At 22.6% G+C, this 19154-nt stretch overlaps 4 protein-coding genes across 4 annotated transcripts; 1 reads left to right on the top strand and 3 right to left on the bottom strand.

The window, feature by feature from the left end:
• Positions 1–2683: 2683 nt before the first annotated feature.
• DICPUDRAFT_87026 (uncharacterized protein) lies at positions 2684–5051 on the bottom strand (the record flags this gene model as incomplete). Its single annotated transcript, XM_003286101.1, has 5 exons — positions 2684–2913; positions 3784–4066; positions 4115–4401; positions 4479–4686; positions 4755–5051. The coding sequence occupies 5 exons, from the start codon at positions 5049–5051 to the stop codon at positions 2684–2686; spliced, it is 1305 nt and encodes a 434-aa protein (XP_003286149.1).
• Positions 5052–7016: 1965 nt separating this feature from the next.
• DICPUDRAFT_30479 (uncharacterized protein) lies at positions 7017–7839 on the bottom strand (the record flags this gene model as incomplete). Its single annotated transcript, XM_003286100.1, has 3 exons — positions 7017–7508; positions 7624–7702; positions 7805–7839. 3 exons carry the CDS (start codon positions 7837–7839, stop codon positions 7017–7019), a joined length of 606 nt encoding a protein of 201 aa, XP_003286148.1.
• Positions 7840–8655: 816 nt separating this feature from the next.
• On the top strand, positions 8656–9610 carry DICPUDRAFT_150105 (uncharacterized protein; the record flags this gene model as incomplete). The annotated part of the gene is made up of 2 exons (XM_003286111.1): positions 8656–9046; positions 9135–9610. The coding sequence occupies 2 exons, from the start codon at positions 8656–8658 to the stop codon at positions 9608–9610; spliced, it is 867 nt and encodes a 288-aa protein (XP_003286159.1).
• A 73-nt stretch (positions 9611–9683) lies between these two features.
• Positions 9684–17909, bottom strand: DICPUDRAFT_46602 (uncharacterized protein; the record flags this gene model as incomplete). The annotated part of the gene is made up of 7 exons (XM_003286099.1): positions 9684–11105; positions 11174–11321; positions 11395–11779; positions 14784–14891; positions 16743–17251; positions 17329–17462; positions 17532–17909. The coding sequence occupies 7 exons, from the start codon at positions 17907–17909 to the stop codon at positions 9699–9701; spliced, it is 3069 nt and encodes a 1022-aa protein (XP_003286147.1). The 3' UTR covers positions 9684–9698.
• Positions 17910–19154: the final 1245 nt, after the last annotated feature.

The raw sequence follows: 19154 nt of genomic DNA, 5'->3' as shown, positions 1-19154 counted from the left end.
TTTTTTTTTTTAAAAATTTTTTTTTTCGGGGGGGAAAAAGGCGGACCCCTAAGTTCCCCCCAAAAAATATAAATATTTACCCAAAAAAAAAAAAAAAAAAAAAAAAAAAAAAACCAATATCTTTCCTTTTTTTTTTTTTTTTTTTTTTGTTTTCCCCTTTAAATTAACAATTTTGAAGTTTTTTCAAATATTTTTAAAAAAATTTTGGAAAAAAAAAAAAAAAAAAAAACAAAAATAAGTTTTTTTTAAAATTTTTTTTTTTTTTTTTTTTTTTTTTTTTTTTTCATATTTAAAAAATAAACTTTTACAAGAAATACATACTAAACTTTATATATACTTCTTTAATAAAAAATTAAATTAACGATTGCCGCAATAAATAAAAGATTTAATATTTGAAAAAAATTATATACTAATATTAAATTTTATATTTTTAATATTTAAAAAAAAAAAATTTTTATAAACAACACACAAATATTTAAAAATACACACTATGAAAAAGTTTTAAAAGTATTTTCATAACTATTTATCATTCTTGGTCTTTAAAGTCCATGATCCTTAATAATCAGGCCAAAATAAAAAAAAACAATTACAGCGAAGATGAAATATTATTTTTAAAATAATTTTTTTTTTTAAAAACATTTTTAAAAATGATAATAACGGTACTATAGTTAAATTTAGTAATCAAAATTGTATCAGTAATATGATTACTATAGAATTATAGTTTTATTAAAAAAATAGAATTATAAAACTTTAATTGAGCAGGGATTAGATATTTATAAAACAATTATTAAAAAAAAACGATAAATTAAACCAAAAAAACAACCAATAATATAACATATATATACTTAAAAATAAATTATTTTTATTTCTAGGGATTGAGTCTTTAAACTTACCAAATTATTTTCACTAGCCAAGAAATAATTTTAAACTTTAAATAAAAGTTTCTTTAAATTCCAATGAGCCTAAGTGAAAGTGATTAAATTATTATTGTTAATTATTTATTTATTATAGTATAGTCTAAGAGTAATTGCAGGTGACGTATTAAACTAAGAAAATGTAATAGAGGGTGCTTGTGTATTAAAGAAAACTTTGATGAATGGAAGGAAAAAAAAATGTGCTTATTTTATTACTATGATATTATAAATGTGTGTGGTTGAAATATTGTATGAGTGTATGAGTGAGTGTGTCGAAGTAATATATGAAATTAAGACAAAATTTTTATTTTTTATATTTTTAAAGATTATTTTTAAAACTAAAGTAATGATTTTTAAAAAACCAAGGTTTTTTTTAAATGAATTTAATGTTTTTCCCCTAAAGACTATTTAAAAAAACTTTAAATATAAAGAATTAGTTTAATAGTTTTTATAAGTTAAAATTGAAACAAAGACTGTTTAAGAGAAAAACCTTTGGAGCAGAGATTAATGCATTAGCAACAAACCTCCCACACACAACGACAATAATACGATTTATATATAATTAATATAATAATATGTGAAATATGTGATCGCATACACGTTAATTTTTAAGGGTTTTGTGATTTATAAAAAAACAATTGGAAGGATTTAAAAATTCTTGAAAAAGCAAAACAACTTAAAATGAAATGTAGCTATTGTGCAAATTAAGAGTAATAAATTCAACAATAATTGAATTGAATTTTTTACCTTATAAATAAATTTCTGTATCCCTAAGAGATAAGGAATTGTAAAAAAAAAAAAAAAAAAAAAAAATTAAAAATAAAATAAAAAATTTTTAAGTCTACAAAAAAACAAGGGTGTATATAAATAAATAAATAAGAGAAGAAAACTAAAACTATTGTTTTGAAACTCTAAGAACCAAAAATATTATAGTCTTTATAATAAGGGACTACAAATACATACATACATATATCAATAAAAAACAATGATAAGAAAAAAAAAAAAAATTATTTGTGCCCTATTATTATCAAATTTCAAAGAAACTATGTTTGATAATACTGTGTGTTTATAAAATTTATATGGGTGAGTGAAAACTGATAGTTTCCTCAAAACCTAAAACTACTTCCTTTTTTGAACAAATCCCCAATAAACAAGAGAACTTTAAAAAAAAAAAAAAAAAAAAAAAAACCTTGTTCAATTTTTTTACTATCAAAATTTAAAAAAAAAAAAATTAAAAAAAAATTTTTGAAAAAAAAAAAAAAGAAAAAACTCTCTTATATTTGCAATGTCTTTCTCTCTCATAAACAACAATATCAACCATGTGTGTTCCAAAAAGTATACATAAATGGGTTTTTTCTATTGTCGTCTTTTTTTTAAATTATATATAAAAAAAATATATTAATATAATTTTTTTTTGTGATTAAATAGTTGTGATATTTTTTTTTTTTTTATTTAATTATTATTATTTTTTATATTATTTTGTCGCAGATAATTAGGACTAGTATAAACAATAAAAATAAATTCTTTAAAACCAAGGAAATACATTTTTGTACCCATAACAATAACAACAATATGATTTTTTTTTATTATATTATTTTTTTTTTCGATTAATTTTTTTTTTTTATATTGGTGCTTTGTGATTTTTTATCGACTTTATCGTGATTATATTAATAAAAATTATGTTTTAAATGTTCTATTTATAAATAATTAAAAAATTTTATGTTTTTTATTTATATTGTTTATTTATATTTTATTTTTTATTTATGTATTTAATCAGTACTGTAACCTACGGTGCTATCATAAATTTTTTGTGCTAATGTTGAAAATGGTCTTCTGAAATTTGAAATTTTTGTATTGCTTGGATCTGGGTAAACTCTATTTGTGAGCAAAATAAGAATTAATTCACGTTCTGGATCTCCACATAACATTGTACCAGTGTAGCCTAAATGCATCCAAGTTTTTGAAGAAAGTGAACCACATGCTAAGCCCCAACCCTCATCTATTCATATATATTATTTATATATTATTTATTTATTTTATTTTTTTTTATTATTTTGTGAAATATGATAAAAATTAGTATGAGAAAAAAAATCTTATATTTTGTGTGGGTTAAAAAAAAATTTAAGAGGGTATTTGCACACTATTTACTATGAGAAAAAAAAAAAAAAAAAGTCCTGGAAAATAAGGACAAAACCGCTCCTTAAAAATATTCCTTATTTTTGGGGAAACGCAGATATTTATCAATAAAGTTGGGCCAATTGAAAAATTAAAAAAAAATTTTGAAAAAAAAAAAATAAATAAAAAAAAAAAAAACAACCCCAAAATAAGTTTTTTTTAATATTTTGCCATAAAAAAATAAATGAATTTAAAAAATCATTAAAACCATTAAAAAAATATTATTATTTAAAAACATTTAAAAAAAAAAAAACCACACAAAAAGGCATCAATAATACGCGTGAACGCCAATTAAAAACTTGTGAACATTACAAAAATATATTTCATAAATCTAACACAAAAAAATGATAGCTTGGTGGAAAAAATATTTTAAAATGTGAAAGTTTTTTTTTTTTTTTTATAAAAAATCATTTAAAATAAATTAATATTTAAATTGAATCCAATCAAAAAAGATTTTTAACTAAAAAAAAAAAAAATACTGCAAAATGTGTGAATTTTAAAACGAAAATTACGAAAATGATTTTTTTTTTTTTTTGGTGAGTGGCCAAAAAAAAACAAAATTTTACACCAAAATTATATCCAAACCAAAACAAAAATATTTTGCGAGCATTGTAATAATTATCGTTGCTATAAAAAAAAAAAAGATTTAAAAAAAAAAACAAATAAATAAATGAATAAACAATTGAATATTTACCGTTAACTGTTGGGTCATTTGTATTCCAACCTAAAGCTCTTGAACTTTGAGTGTGATTATATTCGGTAGTGAAATATTCAACGGTTGTACTATTGAGATATTGAGAATCTGAGGAGCTGAACATTAAGGTGTACATAAAGGTCCACATATCTTCGGCATTTGAAAAAACACCAGCATGACCACTGATACCACCCAAAGCATAAGCATTACCATCAGATACAACACTTTGAATTGTAGGATGCATATAAAGGGGGTCTTTTTTCAGTTGGAGCACATTGATTAACTACTGTAGCTGGTGGAAGATATGAAGTTGATTTTAGATTAATGGCACCAAATACATATTCTCTAACGTAAGCTTCATAGTAGCATTGGGCATTCTCTGGACCACCGTTATCACAACTGGTGCAAGTTGGTTGGCATTAATATATCCAAAATCTTTAACTAAATTACCAACAACATACATTAAAGTCATAAAGTTAAGATCACTGTAGACATATGTTGAACCAATTGGGTTTTGTAATGTTTGATTTAAAATATTATTATAAATTTTGTTTTGGCATGTAAATTCTAATGGTGGATTATAATCTGCTGTTGCTGGGCATCCAAATTCTGGGGTATCTAAATATGAGGTAAATAATTATTAATATTAATATTATTGTTATTACTATTATTATTATGTATTTAATGATAGTTACTCCAAAATGGGTTTGGATCTGGGAAAAAACCAGAGTTATGTAATAAACAATTTCTAACAGTGATACCTTCTTTACCATTAACACCAAATTCATCACCTAAAAAGTCAGTAATTGGTGCATCTAAATTTAATTCACCTCTTTGATAAAATTGTGCAACTGAAGTTGTGCATGCTGTAACTTTTGAACAACTTGCCATATCAAATAGTGTCTAAAAAATTTTAATTATTAATAATCTAAAGTTTTAAAACTAATTAATTGTATGTTATTGTTACTTACAGATAATTGCATTGCTGGGTTATAGTTTGGGTTGTTTGGGGTTGGAATACCATATGTATAGCTACCTTTGGCAGATGAATATAAAATACCATTTTTATTACCAATTAATGCAACTGCACCTGGGAAAGTACCATTTTCAACACCTTCTTGTAAGAAAGTATCGAGTAAATCCCATTCTGGGGTTCTGACTTCACCAAATGATTTTGGAATGTTTAAAGATGATCTTGATGGTGTTTTAATCTTGACACCGCTACAAGTTGCTACAAATAACAATACTAATAATGTAAGAATTCTCATTTTATTTCCTACAAACTAATTTCTTTAAAAAAAAAAAGGGGTATGTAAAAAAATATTCGAATTTTATATTTTATAAAACTATTGTTGGTTTGAATAAATTTAAAAAAAAATCTTTTTTTTTTTTTATAATTTTTAATTTTATTTTTTTTTTATTTTTTTTATTTTTTATTATTTTTATTTTTATTTTTTATTTTTGGTATAATTTATAATACCAGTGATTCACAAAAAAATACATACCCATCATTTCTACTATTTTTTTATGAAGATATTTTTTTAAGATGATTTTTATAATTACACATTTATTTTTATAAAAAAAAAACTGTGTGGGTTAAAATGGTTTGTTGAAAAAATATATAATGATTTGGGTGGGTGTCCTCTTATGCAAATCTGTATAAAAGAATCACTCCAAAATTGATTATATATATTTTCAATCAATTAGAAAATATGAATAAGAAAAAAAAGAAAAAGAAATAGAAAAAGAGAAAAAGAGAAAGAAGTCGAAATTATTATTATTATTTTAATTTTTAATATTTATTGGTTATTGATTTTGATTTTACTATTTTTGATTTAATTATTAATTATTATTTATTATTGTTATTTTAATATTTATTGATTATTGATTATATTGTTTGATGAGATGTAAATATTAAAAAAAAAGGAAAAAAAAAAAAAAACAAACCATATATAAAAAAGGAAAAAAGGTAAAGCCGGAATTACTGAGTTTAGATTAGCAAATTTAACACAATAAAATAGTTATTGATATTTAAATAAGGGATGGTCGTCTGTTCCACCAATAGGAATGAGTAGCATGTCTGTACTCCAGATTACCCACCATAACTAACCACAGCTATTTGATTTCTATCATAATTGAAGGCCAATACAAAATAAACACATTTTTTAAAACACAAAACCCAAAATTGGCCATCAACTAGTTGATATAAAACATAGCTTTAAACGACCTACACAACAATAATAGGAAAATTAAATAGTAAATAAAGAAGACCAGGGATAAGGTTATATGCTTTTTGATTTATACAACAATTGATGGTCAATACACAATAAACAAATTTTAATAACACAACACCCAAAATTGACCATCGATTGATTGACACAAAGAGTCTTATTATAGCCTTATGTTTCTCTTGCGTTTAAGTATCTAGTATTTCTTATTATTGGGGATCAAAATTAAATTTAATCACTCTACCTTTTATTATTTTTTTTTATATTTTTTAATTTTTTTTTTTAATATATTATTAATACGTATTCCATTTAATATTTTAAATAAATCTTGTTATTATATTATTTATATTATTAATATTATTATCTTGTTTTTATAATGTTATTTATTATTGTTTTTTATTATCATATTTTTTTGTTTGATTTTTTTATTAACAGTTTTATAAACTATAAGAAAAAAATAAAATGAACAAAAAAAAAAAAAAAAAAAATATAATGATTTTTATAAACTATTATTATTTGTAAAAAAAGAAAAAAAAAAAAAAAATAAAAAATAAAATTTTTTTTTAATTTTAATTTAATTATTAAGTTTAAATTTTATATTTTTTTTATGCATTTCAAAAATGGATTGGGCTATTATTGATCTATTATCCATTACTTTTCTTTTATTTTTAAAAAATAAATACTATGATTATTATTACTAATTAATTTTTTTTATTTTGTTATTATTATCATATATTTTATTTATTTAACTGGAATTGTTTTTTTTTTTTTTTGTTCCTTTTTTTTTTTTTTTTTTTTGATATATAATGCAACAGTTAATATATGGGCGGGAGTGGTGTGTGTAAAAAATAAAAATAAATAAAAAAAAAACAACAAACTAAAATTATTAAAATTTAAATTAAATTAAATTAAATTTAAATTAAATTAAAAATAATTTGTTTTGTTCTATTTTGATTGATTTTTATTTTAATTGTTTTTTATTTTATTAAATATAGTTTTTTCCTTCTAAGCTAACGAATCTAATTTTTCTTGAATTGTTTCTAATTTGTTATAAAAATCTAATAATTGTTCTTTATTGAATTCTAAAATCATATTATTCTTTTTATTACTGTTATTATTATTATTACTTGTGTCAGATTTAAAATCTAAAGATAAAATGGCGCTTGCTTGTCTTTTAATTGCTGTTGAAGATGACATTTGATAGTGAAGTCTCCAACCGATTTCATCTAATTGTAATGGTGAGATAGATTGGGTTCTAAGATAGCCTAATACCTCATCAGAGTTGTCTTCCCATGTTGATTGAAATGAGGAGGCTTTATCGTCATCTAAATTGGTTTTCTTTAATTGGTTTAATAAATTATTTGGTGAAAGTGAATAATATGCTGTTTGTTCGAAAATAAATGAGCAACATTCAAGTACTCCTTTGAATTCTGATGATGTTAATTTAAAAATATTTTGTAATATACCTTCTTCTTGTTCTGTAAAAATTCTTTCATTCTATTAAAAATAAAACAACAAATTAGTTTCTTTTTCAAATTATTTTAAATTATAATAATAATAATAATAATAATAATAATAATAATAATAATAATAATATTACCTTATGCCCAACTTTATTTAAAACTCTAATTAAAATCTTTTGAAATCTTGGAGTTTCTAATTTATTTATAATATCGATTGAATCATTGAACCTAAAGTTATTTTAAATTGATTTTATTATTAGGAGATTGGTAAGGTTTTATTAGAATCTTTATATGGAAATATAGTTTTTATATGGTGTATGGTATTTATACTTTTTTGTGTTACCAAATATATTATTATCTGTCATTGCTATATTTATATTTATATTTATATTTTTTGTATAATTGTTAATAATAAAAAAATTAAAAAAATTAAAAAAAAATTAAAAAAAAAATCAAAAAAAATTATTTTTTATTTTTTTATTTTTTTCAAATTATTTTTCAATCTATTTTTCATTTAGTAATATAACAAATATGTTTGTTAAATAATTACCTTTTTCATTTTTTTATTTAATTATTGTTATTTTAGATTATTTTTTTACCATTCATCATTCTTTTTTTTTTTTTTTTTGATAGATTAAACAATGTTTTATAATTTGTGACCTAATCTGTTAATTTTTTTTTTTTGGAAGTTTTATTTGTTTGTAAAAAATGGTAAATATCGTTAAAAATAAAATACCCTCAATTTCAACCATTCATTATCGAAAAGTATATGGGTCAAGTAATAGAAACCATTTATTGTAAATTTATCAAGATTTAATAATAGATTCAATTTTTTTTTTTTTTTGTTAATATTTTTTTTATAATAAAAGAAAATATCATAGAATGGAAGTCACCGTTCCTAAATAGGAGTTTTTTTAACCACACCCACATTACCACATAAACATTCTCAATATTATTTTAACAATAATAGTAATACTTATACAGTTTTTTACCCACACCCCACACCCAGCCAAATTATATAGGTTTTTTTTTTATTATATTTTGATTTATTATAATTTTAAATTATTTATTTTAATTTTAATTTTAAAAAAAAAAAGGAACAAAAGAAATAATTTTTTTCATTATAAAATTATTTTCATAATAATATTTTATTAATCAATAGTTTATTATATATTCAAAAAATGAAACTACTTTTATCTCTTTGCTTACTTATATTTTCAACACTTTGCTATGCAGAGGTTAATGATATTATCAGACCAAACTTTTATTATTTGGTTTCATGGAGCTCAAAAGTTTGCGTTAGAGCCCCATGTCCACAATATACCATCCAAAATTTAAATAGTGCCACCACAAGATCAATTTTAGGCATCAATATTCCAGCAGCATTAAAATCTTATGAAAAATATTTAACCTTAAATGAATCAAACTCTGTAATCATTTATGGTAATGTTAGCCCCAGCCCACAATATCCAACCGAAGCAACTGACTTGAATATTGTTAGAGCATTCAAGAAATTACCATTAGGTAATACAGCAGCAGCAACTGACAAATTTTATTTATTCACTGATAATGGTAATAAAAACTTTTTACATATAAATTTAAAATAGAAATTTTTCTTTTTATTAATTTTTATTGCTTTTCTTATAATTATTTTTTTTAGGTATGAGATGTGTTAAAGCACCATGCGACAGTATTACCGCTATTTTAGCCAACTTGTATGGTCAAACTCAAAAAGTCAATACAGTTAAACAACCATATCAAGCAAATGTTGGTAGTTTGTTTGATAGTGTTTGGTTATCATCAAAGACTGTTAGATCAGATGATAATGGTATCATTGGTCAAGCTACAATTAATTCAAATGGTGAGGTTATAATTTCAAATTCATATGTTCGTTTACCAGATCCATCATCCAAGTGCCCAGCATTGCCACTCCTTAAGTGTCAAGCTAATAATGTTGTTATTTATACCAGAGATGAAAATAGATGTCTTGCTGACCCAAATTGCACCGAAAGTGGATTCTGTACTTTAAGTATTCCAGTATGTCCAGAAGGATACTACTTAGATTCATGGAAAGGAGCTAAATTCGGTTGTAACAATTATCATTGTGACGCTTATTTCTTACCAAAAACCCATTAAATAATTAGTAAATAAAGTTTTTTATTAAAACTAGTTTTTAAAAACAAACATTCACTTTTTTTTTTTTTTTTTTAATAATTAAGTTTATTTATTTATTTACTCTATTTGTATTTGACCAAACTTTAATGGTTTGATCATCAGAAGCTGAACAAAATATATTAGGAGAGCATGGTGACCAACATACAGTATTTACAGTACCAGAGTGACGAGATAAAGTTTCTAAAAGAGTACCAGTTTGACGATGCCAGATATAAATGGTTGAATCTTCAGAACCACTAAGAATGAAGGCCTCATCGACACCGCCAAAACAAGATCGAATAACGAAACGTCCTTGTTTCTGGCCTCTATATTTTTGGACAATATTTTGTTTCTCCAAGTCCCACAAATGGATCTCTTGACAACTTGTGTTTACTAAAGCATATTTACAGTCTTTTGAGAGTTGCATACTTGTGATTGAATCGGCTTCATTTAGTGATGTTTCTGCTTTCTTTTCATTTTCTAAATCATAAATTCTAATTTTCTTTTCATGACAAATTACAATCAATTGTCTACCGTCCTTATGAATTGCCAAATCGTTAACACGAGCACATTGCCATGATTTAATTGGTTGTGCTGATTGATTGGGAATGTGAAGATGATTATTATAATTATTATTACTAAGGTTACTACTACTACTACTGCTATTTCCATTTGGTTGATCTAAATTTAAATTTTCAATTGACCACAAATAAATATTTCTATCATTTCCACCAGTTACAAATCTTTTGTTATCTGGGTGCCAACTGCAACATGTTACATAATCTGTATGTTTTGCAAACGTTTTTAAAAGTGTACCATCGGCTGGATTCCATAATTTAGTTGTCGAATCGTTACTTGTACTTAAAAGATATTTATCGTTTGGACTCCATGCTAAATGGGAAACTTCCTTTGTATGGCCACTTAATGTATGTAAAACTTTTGGTTCGGATGGTTCATCTAAATAGATTGGTGACATGTCCCAAATAATAATGTTATTATCTCTTGAACAACTTGCCAATTTTTTACCATCATTCGAAAATGTAATGAACCAAACTTCGTCACGATGTTTATCTTTTAATGTAAAGAGTACATCTAGTGGCATTTGATCTTTTTCACAGGTGTGATCTTTAAAGAGTTCGGTGAATTGTTCTGATGTATTGTGATAAAGACATTTTCCAATTTGATATTGAATTGATTGTTTGATTAGTTGCTCTAAACGATTATCTGGTAGCATTAGATTTGGATTTACAAACTTTCTAATTTCACTAAGTAATGTCACCCTTGATGATTTCTGTTTAATAATCTTTTTGGTTTCGCTTGTATTAACTGTCATTATTAATGATGTTAAATGTTGTAATTTTTTTGAATCCTTATTTAATGGTGTAATCTCTTCTCTTAAACATTGTAAAGCTTTTGAGATTTTATTATGTTCTAAATATTCTAAAAATTTTTGGCTAAATATTAAAAATTTTACATTCTAAAAAAAAAAAAAAAACAATTAATATTTATATAAAATACTATAGTATTTTTTTGTTATTTATTTACATTTGTATCTCTATCATTTAATTTTAAAAATGGCAACAATTCTTCCACTTTTTTCCAATCACCTTCTATTACACTTTCGGAGAATTGATTAATTTCTTTTGATTGTAATGAAATACCACTCTCTTGTTCCAAAATTTTTGATGATTTGCTATGAAAATAGAAAAAAAAAAAATTAATAAATGATATAATGAAATAATCATACTATATTGTTCTATAATTACTCATAGCCTAAACTATCCAATGATTGAATTAAAAGTCTAACCAGCTCAGTTCTATTGAAATATGGTTCTTTATGATTATGCTTATTGTTTGTGAGTGATTTGGAGTTACTGTCTATATTATTATTATTATTGTTGTTATTTTTATCATCATTTGGTTCATTTGAATTTTCATAAGACATATTTTTATTTAATGTTCTTTGTTTTTTATGTGGTCTATCTGATTCTGGATGGGTTACAATATCTTCCTCTGTTATTTGTGTATTTTGAGTTATATTAGTTCTAGTATTATTACTATCATTAATAATATTGCTACTATTATTACTATTATTACCTATTTGGTTATTATTTCTACTGTTACTATTATTATTTGTTGTTTCTAGTACGCCTGATGATTGGGGTGTGTCTACCCTCGATAAATTAATATTGTTATTTGGATCCGTAATGTTTGATATTTAATTTATATTAACTCTTTACTTATTAATAAAGAGAATGATTGGAAAAATATAATAATATAACTTTATTAAATTTATATTATTAAAATTCTAAACCACCACTCTAAACTTAATAATTTAAATAAGGAATTAATTATATGATTTTTTTATAAAATTGAGTTTTTAAAATGAGATATTTGTTATTGTTGATAATTATTTGTTATTATTTTCAACTATTTATTCAAATTTATTGTTTTTTATAATATATACAATTTAAAAAAAGAAAAAAAATTTTAATTAAAAAAAAAAAAATATTTAAAAAAAATAAAAAAAATTAATTTTAAAAAATTAAATTAAAAAAAAAAAATTAAAAAAAAAACAAATTTTTTTATAAAAAAATTAAAAAAATAATAAAAAAAAATAATAAAAATAATAATAATGATCCATTTTCTTTTTCCATATTCCATAGCTATAATTAAATGAATAAATGAGAATTAGTATTATCATGATTTTGATTAACTCCATATTCACACTATTCTTGAGAAATTTATTTATTTGTTTTTTTTCCAAAATCATCACACCCAAAAATAAAATAAAAACTTTTTTAACACACTTTCATTTTTTTTTTAATTTTTTTTTTTACATTAATAATTTAAATATTTAAATAAATAAATAAAATAAATTAATAAATAAAATAAAATAAAATATATAAATAAATAAATAAACCTATATTTAATTTTTGATTTAAAGATTAATATTTTTATCAGAAAACAACAACAACAAAATGTATTATTAATTTTTTGGTAGTAATATAATAAAAAATAAAAAAAGAAATTAAATCTTTTTTTTGGAAAAAACATAGTATATTTTTTTTTTTTTAAAATTTTTTTTTTAAAATATATACTTTTTTTGATATGGAAAAAAGTGATTCAAGTGTCGGTAGTCCAAAATCATTTGAAATCAATTCATGTGTTCCCAAAATCAAATAACATTAAACCAAGCAATGTCCGCAGATGATAAAGATTATTATTTTAAAGTAACCGTATCATCATCTCCAGTTGTACAACCAAATTCAGCATCCATCTCATTTATGAGAGATAGCTGTGAACCCGAAAATATACTTTCATCAGAATATGTCATCAATGGTACAAATACCGATTCTTGAACGGATTAACTTTATTTTATTACTGTATCAACCAAGCTCCATATTATGTAACCTGTTTAAAAAATGAATGCCACGATCCAGTGCCATTGTTACAAATTTGTGTTCAAACAGTTCCTTTTTATAACTCCTCTTCATCCAATATCTTATCGAGCTCTGGTGGTACCGGTATTTATAGCGGCAGTAATAGCGGTAGTTTTAGTGGTAATCATGCAAGTGGAGGTGGCTCTAGTGGTGCAAGTGGTTTTTCAAGTGGTGGTAGCTCAAGTGGAAAGGGAAACAATCTTGACCAAGAGTTAAATTCGTCATCAAATCAAAAATATTATTTCCAACATTATTGCTCATAATAATTTTATAAAAATACATATTCACTGCTTTAGTAATGATTTATATTTTTTTTTTTTTTTTATTTTAAAAAATTGATGTAATAAATATTTAATCTTTATTTAATAAATATATTTTATTTATAAATGGATAATTAATATAATCTTTAGTTAACTCTGTATAAAATAAAAAAATGAACTCTGGATTGATAATCATTAAATTGAATTAAATTTACTTTTTTTTTGATTGTTATATGTTAATTATTATAATTGTTTTCCAACCTATTCTTTGATATTAATAATCTGGTTAATAATTCTGTTTATATCTTCATTCTTTTTTATAAGTTGATTATTGTTTATAAATATATACATACTTTTGATTATTTTTGAAGGTTTATGTATGACTATATATAGTTTAGTGTATTGTGAATTAGTGCGGCAATTCTGATTGATTATTATTTTAAGTACGATTTTTGATGTGATGGTGGCAAATGGTGTTTATACTGCTAGATTACGGATTTGTGTGTGATTGTTGATGTGATGATTGTAAATGGTGTTTATACTGCTGGGTTATGAGTTTGAGTGTGTTTATATTGCTCGATTACTGATTTGGGTTCGATTGTTGATGAAATGGTTGTAAAGGTGTTTATACTGCTGGGATAAGACTTTAATTATTTTGAAATGGTGATTTAGTTGAAGGAATGAGGCGGTGGTAGTGAAATAAAATGTTGTGAGCTTTAAAAATGTGCCCTGATTTTGAGCTATGGTTAGCCTGAAGATTTTCGTGCACTTTGTTGTTGAATATTAGATCGAAAAAACCCAATTGTTAGATTAGAAACTTTAAATGGCAACTTATTGATATTGCTATGTTGAACTGGAACATTTTCTTGAACATTTTCTTGCTTTTTTCTGTAGAACTGAACTGTATGATGCGATATTTATTATTTAAATCTTGATGTATATGTGACTAATTTTAGAATTCCTTTGGAGGTTTAGGATGATTTGGAAAACTGTAATTTATATAATATCTAGAAACTTACTGGGAATGAAACAATTTAACTAATATTTAGTTCTTCACCTATTTCAATAAAGGAAACAATGAATGAAGTATTTAAACTATTAATTTAATTGCCATCGATTTCAAGTGTATCTGATATTATTACGTCTATAAAAAAAACAGAATCAGGAGCTAGGCGACTTTCTGAATGAATGGAGTCACCACTGGATTAATCATCGTCGGAATCATCAAGATAAATTGTTTCGCCTGCAGTCTAAAATTAAATAAAGAAATAAATTAATATATATTTTTTATTTATGAAGTATAAATATGAATGTGTGAATTACTTACTTTAAAGGAAGTGATTTTTTTTCTACAAAATGGGCAATTTTTAGACCATTTATAAATGCAATCTAAGCAAAGTTTATGGTTACAACCTAATGTTACCATATAAATGGCCCCTACTTCATCATAACATATATTACATACGTTATCTTTTTGTTTTTGTTCTAAACGTTCCTTTTCTAATCTTTCTTTTTCTAATCTCTCTTTTTCTGCACGCTCTCTTACCATTTTCTCCATTTCTATACGAGTTTTTTCTAATGATTGTGGGTTTTGTTGATGTGCACCGGTTGTTAAAATAATATCAGATGCATAACTTTGGTTATTGGATGGGTAATGGTAATATTTAACCCTTGAAAATGGATTGTGTTGTTCGTGTTGAGAGCTTTGTTGTTGTGATTGTGGGTTTTGTTGTGGTTGTGAGATTTGATTTTGTGATGGTTGTGGTCTATTTGATGGAGCAGTATAAAAGATTGGTGTAGTTTGTTGTGGGTAGATGTAGGTGTTGTATCTGTGTAAATAATCTTTGCCAATGTTATTTCTATTGTTATTGTTGTTGTTATTATTGTTTTTATTGGTTGAAAATATATATGGGACATAACCGGATAAAAAACCAGATAAAAAACCGAGGACTAAACTAAGAAGGATAAATAAAACTATATAACCAATCATTTTATTTTAAATTATTATTATTGTGTTGATTGTTATAATAAATAAATAAATATAAATTATTATTTGTATGAAGATAAATTAATAAAGAAAAAAAATAAAAAAAATTTCTTTTTGGAATGAAATTTAAAAATTAAAAAAAATAAAATTGAAATAAAAAGTTTTTATTAAAAAATTTAAATTAAAAAATTTTTTAAAATCATTATAAAAAATTAATGGATTATAATTTTAAATAAATTTATAAAAAAAAAAAATAAAAAAAAATAAAGAAAAAATAAAAAAATAATTTAATAAATCACCAAAAATGAATATTTAATAATCATTATGTAAAAAATAATAATAAATTAAAAATAATAACAAATAGTAAATATCATTTTAGAAAAAAAAGATAAAATATAAAAATTAATTTCTTTCTATTTATTGACTAAAAAGGTAATCACAAAAATAAATAACTGTATTAATGTAAATTAATCATTGAAATTATAATAAAAGCAAGAAAAAATTCAAGAAAATACTAAATGTTCCAGTTCAACATAACAGCTAATAATTCAATAAGGTAACTATATTAAAAATATTTACTAAAAAACTTTTTGAGGAATATCAAATTTTCAAAAAAAATAAGGTATCAGATAGTATTCATTATTTAAATATTATATAAGTAGTAATGTAGTTTCTAACTATTTTTTTAGATTTTGATAACAGATACAAAGATCATCAAAATAAACCACCATAGTGGTCACCACTAGAACATCAACCTCCACATATCTTAGTAGATATAAATTAAAAATGAATCAAAAAAAAAAAAAAAAATTAGAAACTGCTCCTTAGAAATAAAAAAAAAAAAGACTTAGAAGAATTTATCAAATATTTTCAAAATCCATGAAGGTAAAGATCCAATCAAAGTAAAAGACCTTCAATTAAATCAACACCAAAGAATTTTTTCATTCTAATCAACTATTTGATGAATATCAGACATTGTTCTGGCCAAGCAACTATGGTATCATCGAATGGATTTAGAAGAAGAAAAGATTTAATGGTTCATTAGAAGAAATGATTTAATAGTTCCTATCCTGCAGCTTCAAAAAAACTTAATCAATTGACACAAGTTCTGATCTTAGTCAATCCGCTATCTGCGTTCAATTGATGGTTTTCTCTATAACCATCCAGATTTCATTAATTTAAAAACTGCTGCCTTAAAATAAAGATAAAGATAAATTCTTTTTATAAATTTTTTTTTTAAAACAATTATTTTTTTTTTTAAAAACAGACACTAACTATAAATAGTGTTAATAGAGCCCCATTTAAATTTAAAGAAAATTCATCATTTACAGAAAAATCATATCATAATCAAAAAGAAAAGGAATATAACATTCATTTAAAAAGCTATAAATAAATTTTATTTAAGTTTTTAAATTATTTTAAACCCAATAATTGAATTTTTAAATTATCTAAAGGAAAATTATTATTATGTTCTTCTTTTAGTATTCTTTCCATAGCCTCTTTTCTTGCTTTATATCTTTTTGGTGATATATTGGATTGTGGGAATATCTTTAAAAATTGAGCCATACGATGATTATCGCTATTGTTTGCCATTGAACCGTGGGGCATTTGCTGATTCCATACTACCATGTCACCTTTTCTCATTGATATCCTTTTGGCACACTTGAATGCAATATCTTTTGATTGGAAATTCCATGATGGATTTGTTAATTGTGGTTTAGTGGTTCCAAAATACTCCCTAAATTCATGATGGAATCCTGGTGTAACACAATAGCCGCCATCTTCAATTTTATTGTCACGTAAATTAATAACACCTTGTAACGATAAACCTTCTTTATAATTTACTTGATTATTTTCAACAATAAATTCTCCTATTCTTTCATATCTTAATGAATCCAATTCTTTTTTACTTTCTTCATTTGAATCTTGCATCCTAAAAAAATTTTAAAAAAAAAAAAAAAATATTAATAACTTTATTTTTAAAAAATAAGAAGTAATAGTTGATTTTACCATTTATAAGGGTTCATATCTAAGTGTACATTATTTCTAGTTTTCCATTTTTCATTAACTTTACCGGGTCTAAAGAAACAACATCTATCATGATTCACTACCAATTCTTCATTTTTCAATAGTTTTGAAAATACCTTTAGTTAAAAAAAAACAAAAAAAATTAATATATTTTTTTTTTTTTACTAATAATAATCTATATTTACTTTAAAAACATTTGGATTGGTTCTATTAAGTAAAAATTGTCTTTTAAAAACCGGTGGTTTTGAGGGTGAGCCATATTGTGGTATACTTGTTCCTTCTTCGAATGCGTTATCCCAAGTTGATATGTCATCTCTTTTAAATGTTGATATTTTTGATTCTATGATATCAAATATTTCATTTTGAGTTTTATCGGCATCTTCTTCTGATATACAACCTCTAACTACTAAAAATCCAAATCTTTCAAAGAAAGCATAAGGGTTAATATCAAAGTTATTATTTTCTGTTTCGTCAAACTCTTTATCTAAATCTTCTAACGAAAATGATTTGCTATATCCTTCGTTATCAAAGGGTATTTGGTAAAGTTTTAATCTATTTTCCATTTTAATGATTATTGTTATAATAGTGTTGCTTATGCTTATTTATTAGTTTAATAATTTAATAAAAAAAAAAAAATTTTAAATATTATAATTATGAGAAAAAAAATTTAAAAATTTTATAATTTTTTTAAATTTTTTAAATAATTTTTTTGAGGATATTATCAGAAATCGGAAATCATGTATCAAAATAATATAATCTTTTCATTTTAAATTTTTTAATAAGTGGTATATTCTATAGAAACCCAAAAAATAAATGAACCTTAAAATTAATTAAAATTATCTTGAAAAAAAAAAAAAATAAAATAAAAAAAAAAAATAAAAAAAATGAAATGAAATGAAATGAAATATTTTTTAGCGTTTAAATATTAGTTTTATCTGTTCTAATAACAAGCCATATGAACAGCAAATAATTTTGAATAATAAACCTCCTATTAAAAAAAAATTTTGGGTATATATGTGGGGGAAATTTAAATATTTTTTTTTAAATTTCAAATTAATTTCAAATTAAGTTATTTACAATACTCAATTTTTTAGGATTTATCAAGAATACATAACTGAACTTATTTTGATTTATACAAAGATTTTTAAATAAATAGAAACTTTAACAATAATGGCAAGGATAATGTTTGTATGAAAAAATAATTCAAAAAAAAAAATATTGGTAGAATAGACTTTGGTAGTAATAATAACAATAACAATAACAATAACAATAACAATAATAATAATAATAATAATAATAATAATAATAATAATAATTACAATTGTAACACATAATACTACTCATATTAATAGTAAAATAATAAAAAAAAAACTCAAAATATTGGTAGAATAGACTTTGATCCAAGATATAGAAGCTCCATAATTTCTTGTAAATACCATATATTTTTTTTATCACTCTATATTGGAATTTGAAAAGTGTTATAGAAATATATAAAAGAATATAAATGATTTAATTAAAAAAATAAAGAAATATAAAACTGTATTGCAAAAAATTACCAAAAGAAATCAAATCATATAGAATATCGATTCTAAAGTATTATTGATGAGTTTTTAATATGAGTAATCCCAAAGGTTTTAAAAGAAGAAACAATAATATTAATATTTTTATTATTATTATTATTATTATTATTATTATTATTATTATTATTATTATTATTATTATTATTATTATTATTATTATTGTTAATCAAATAACATTATAACAAATAGCTATCCATATTAAAAAAATTTTTAATTTGATAACATACA

Source organism: Dictyostelium purpureum, assembly GCF_000190715.1.
Source record: "Dictyostelium purpureum unplaced genomic scaffold DICPUscaffold_62, whole genome shotgun sequence".
NCBI classification, from domain to species: domain Eukaryota; phylum Evosea; class Eumycetozoa; order Dictyosteliales; family Dictyosteliaceae; genus Dictyostelium; species Dictyostelium purpureum.
This window is presented reverse-complemented; position numbering and strand designations above follow the sequence as displayed.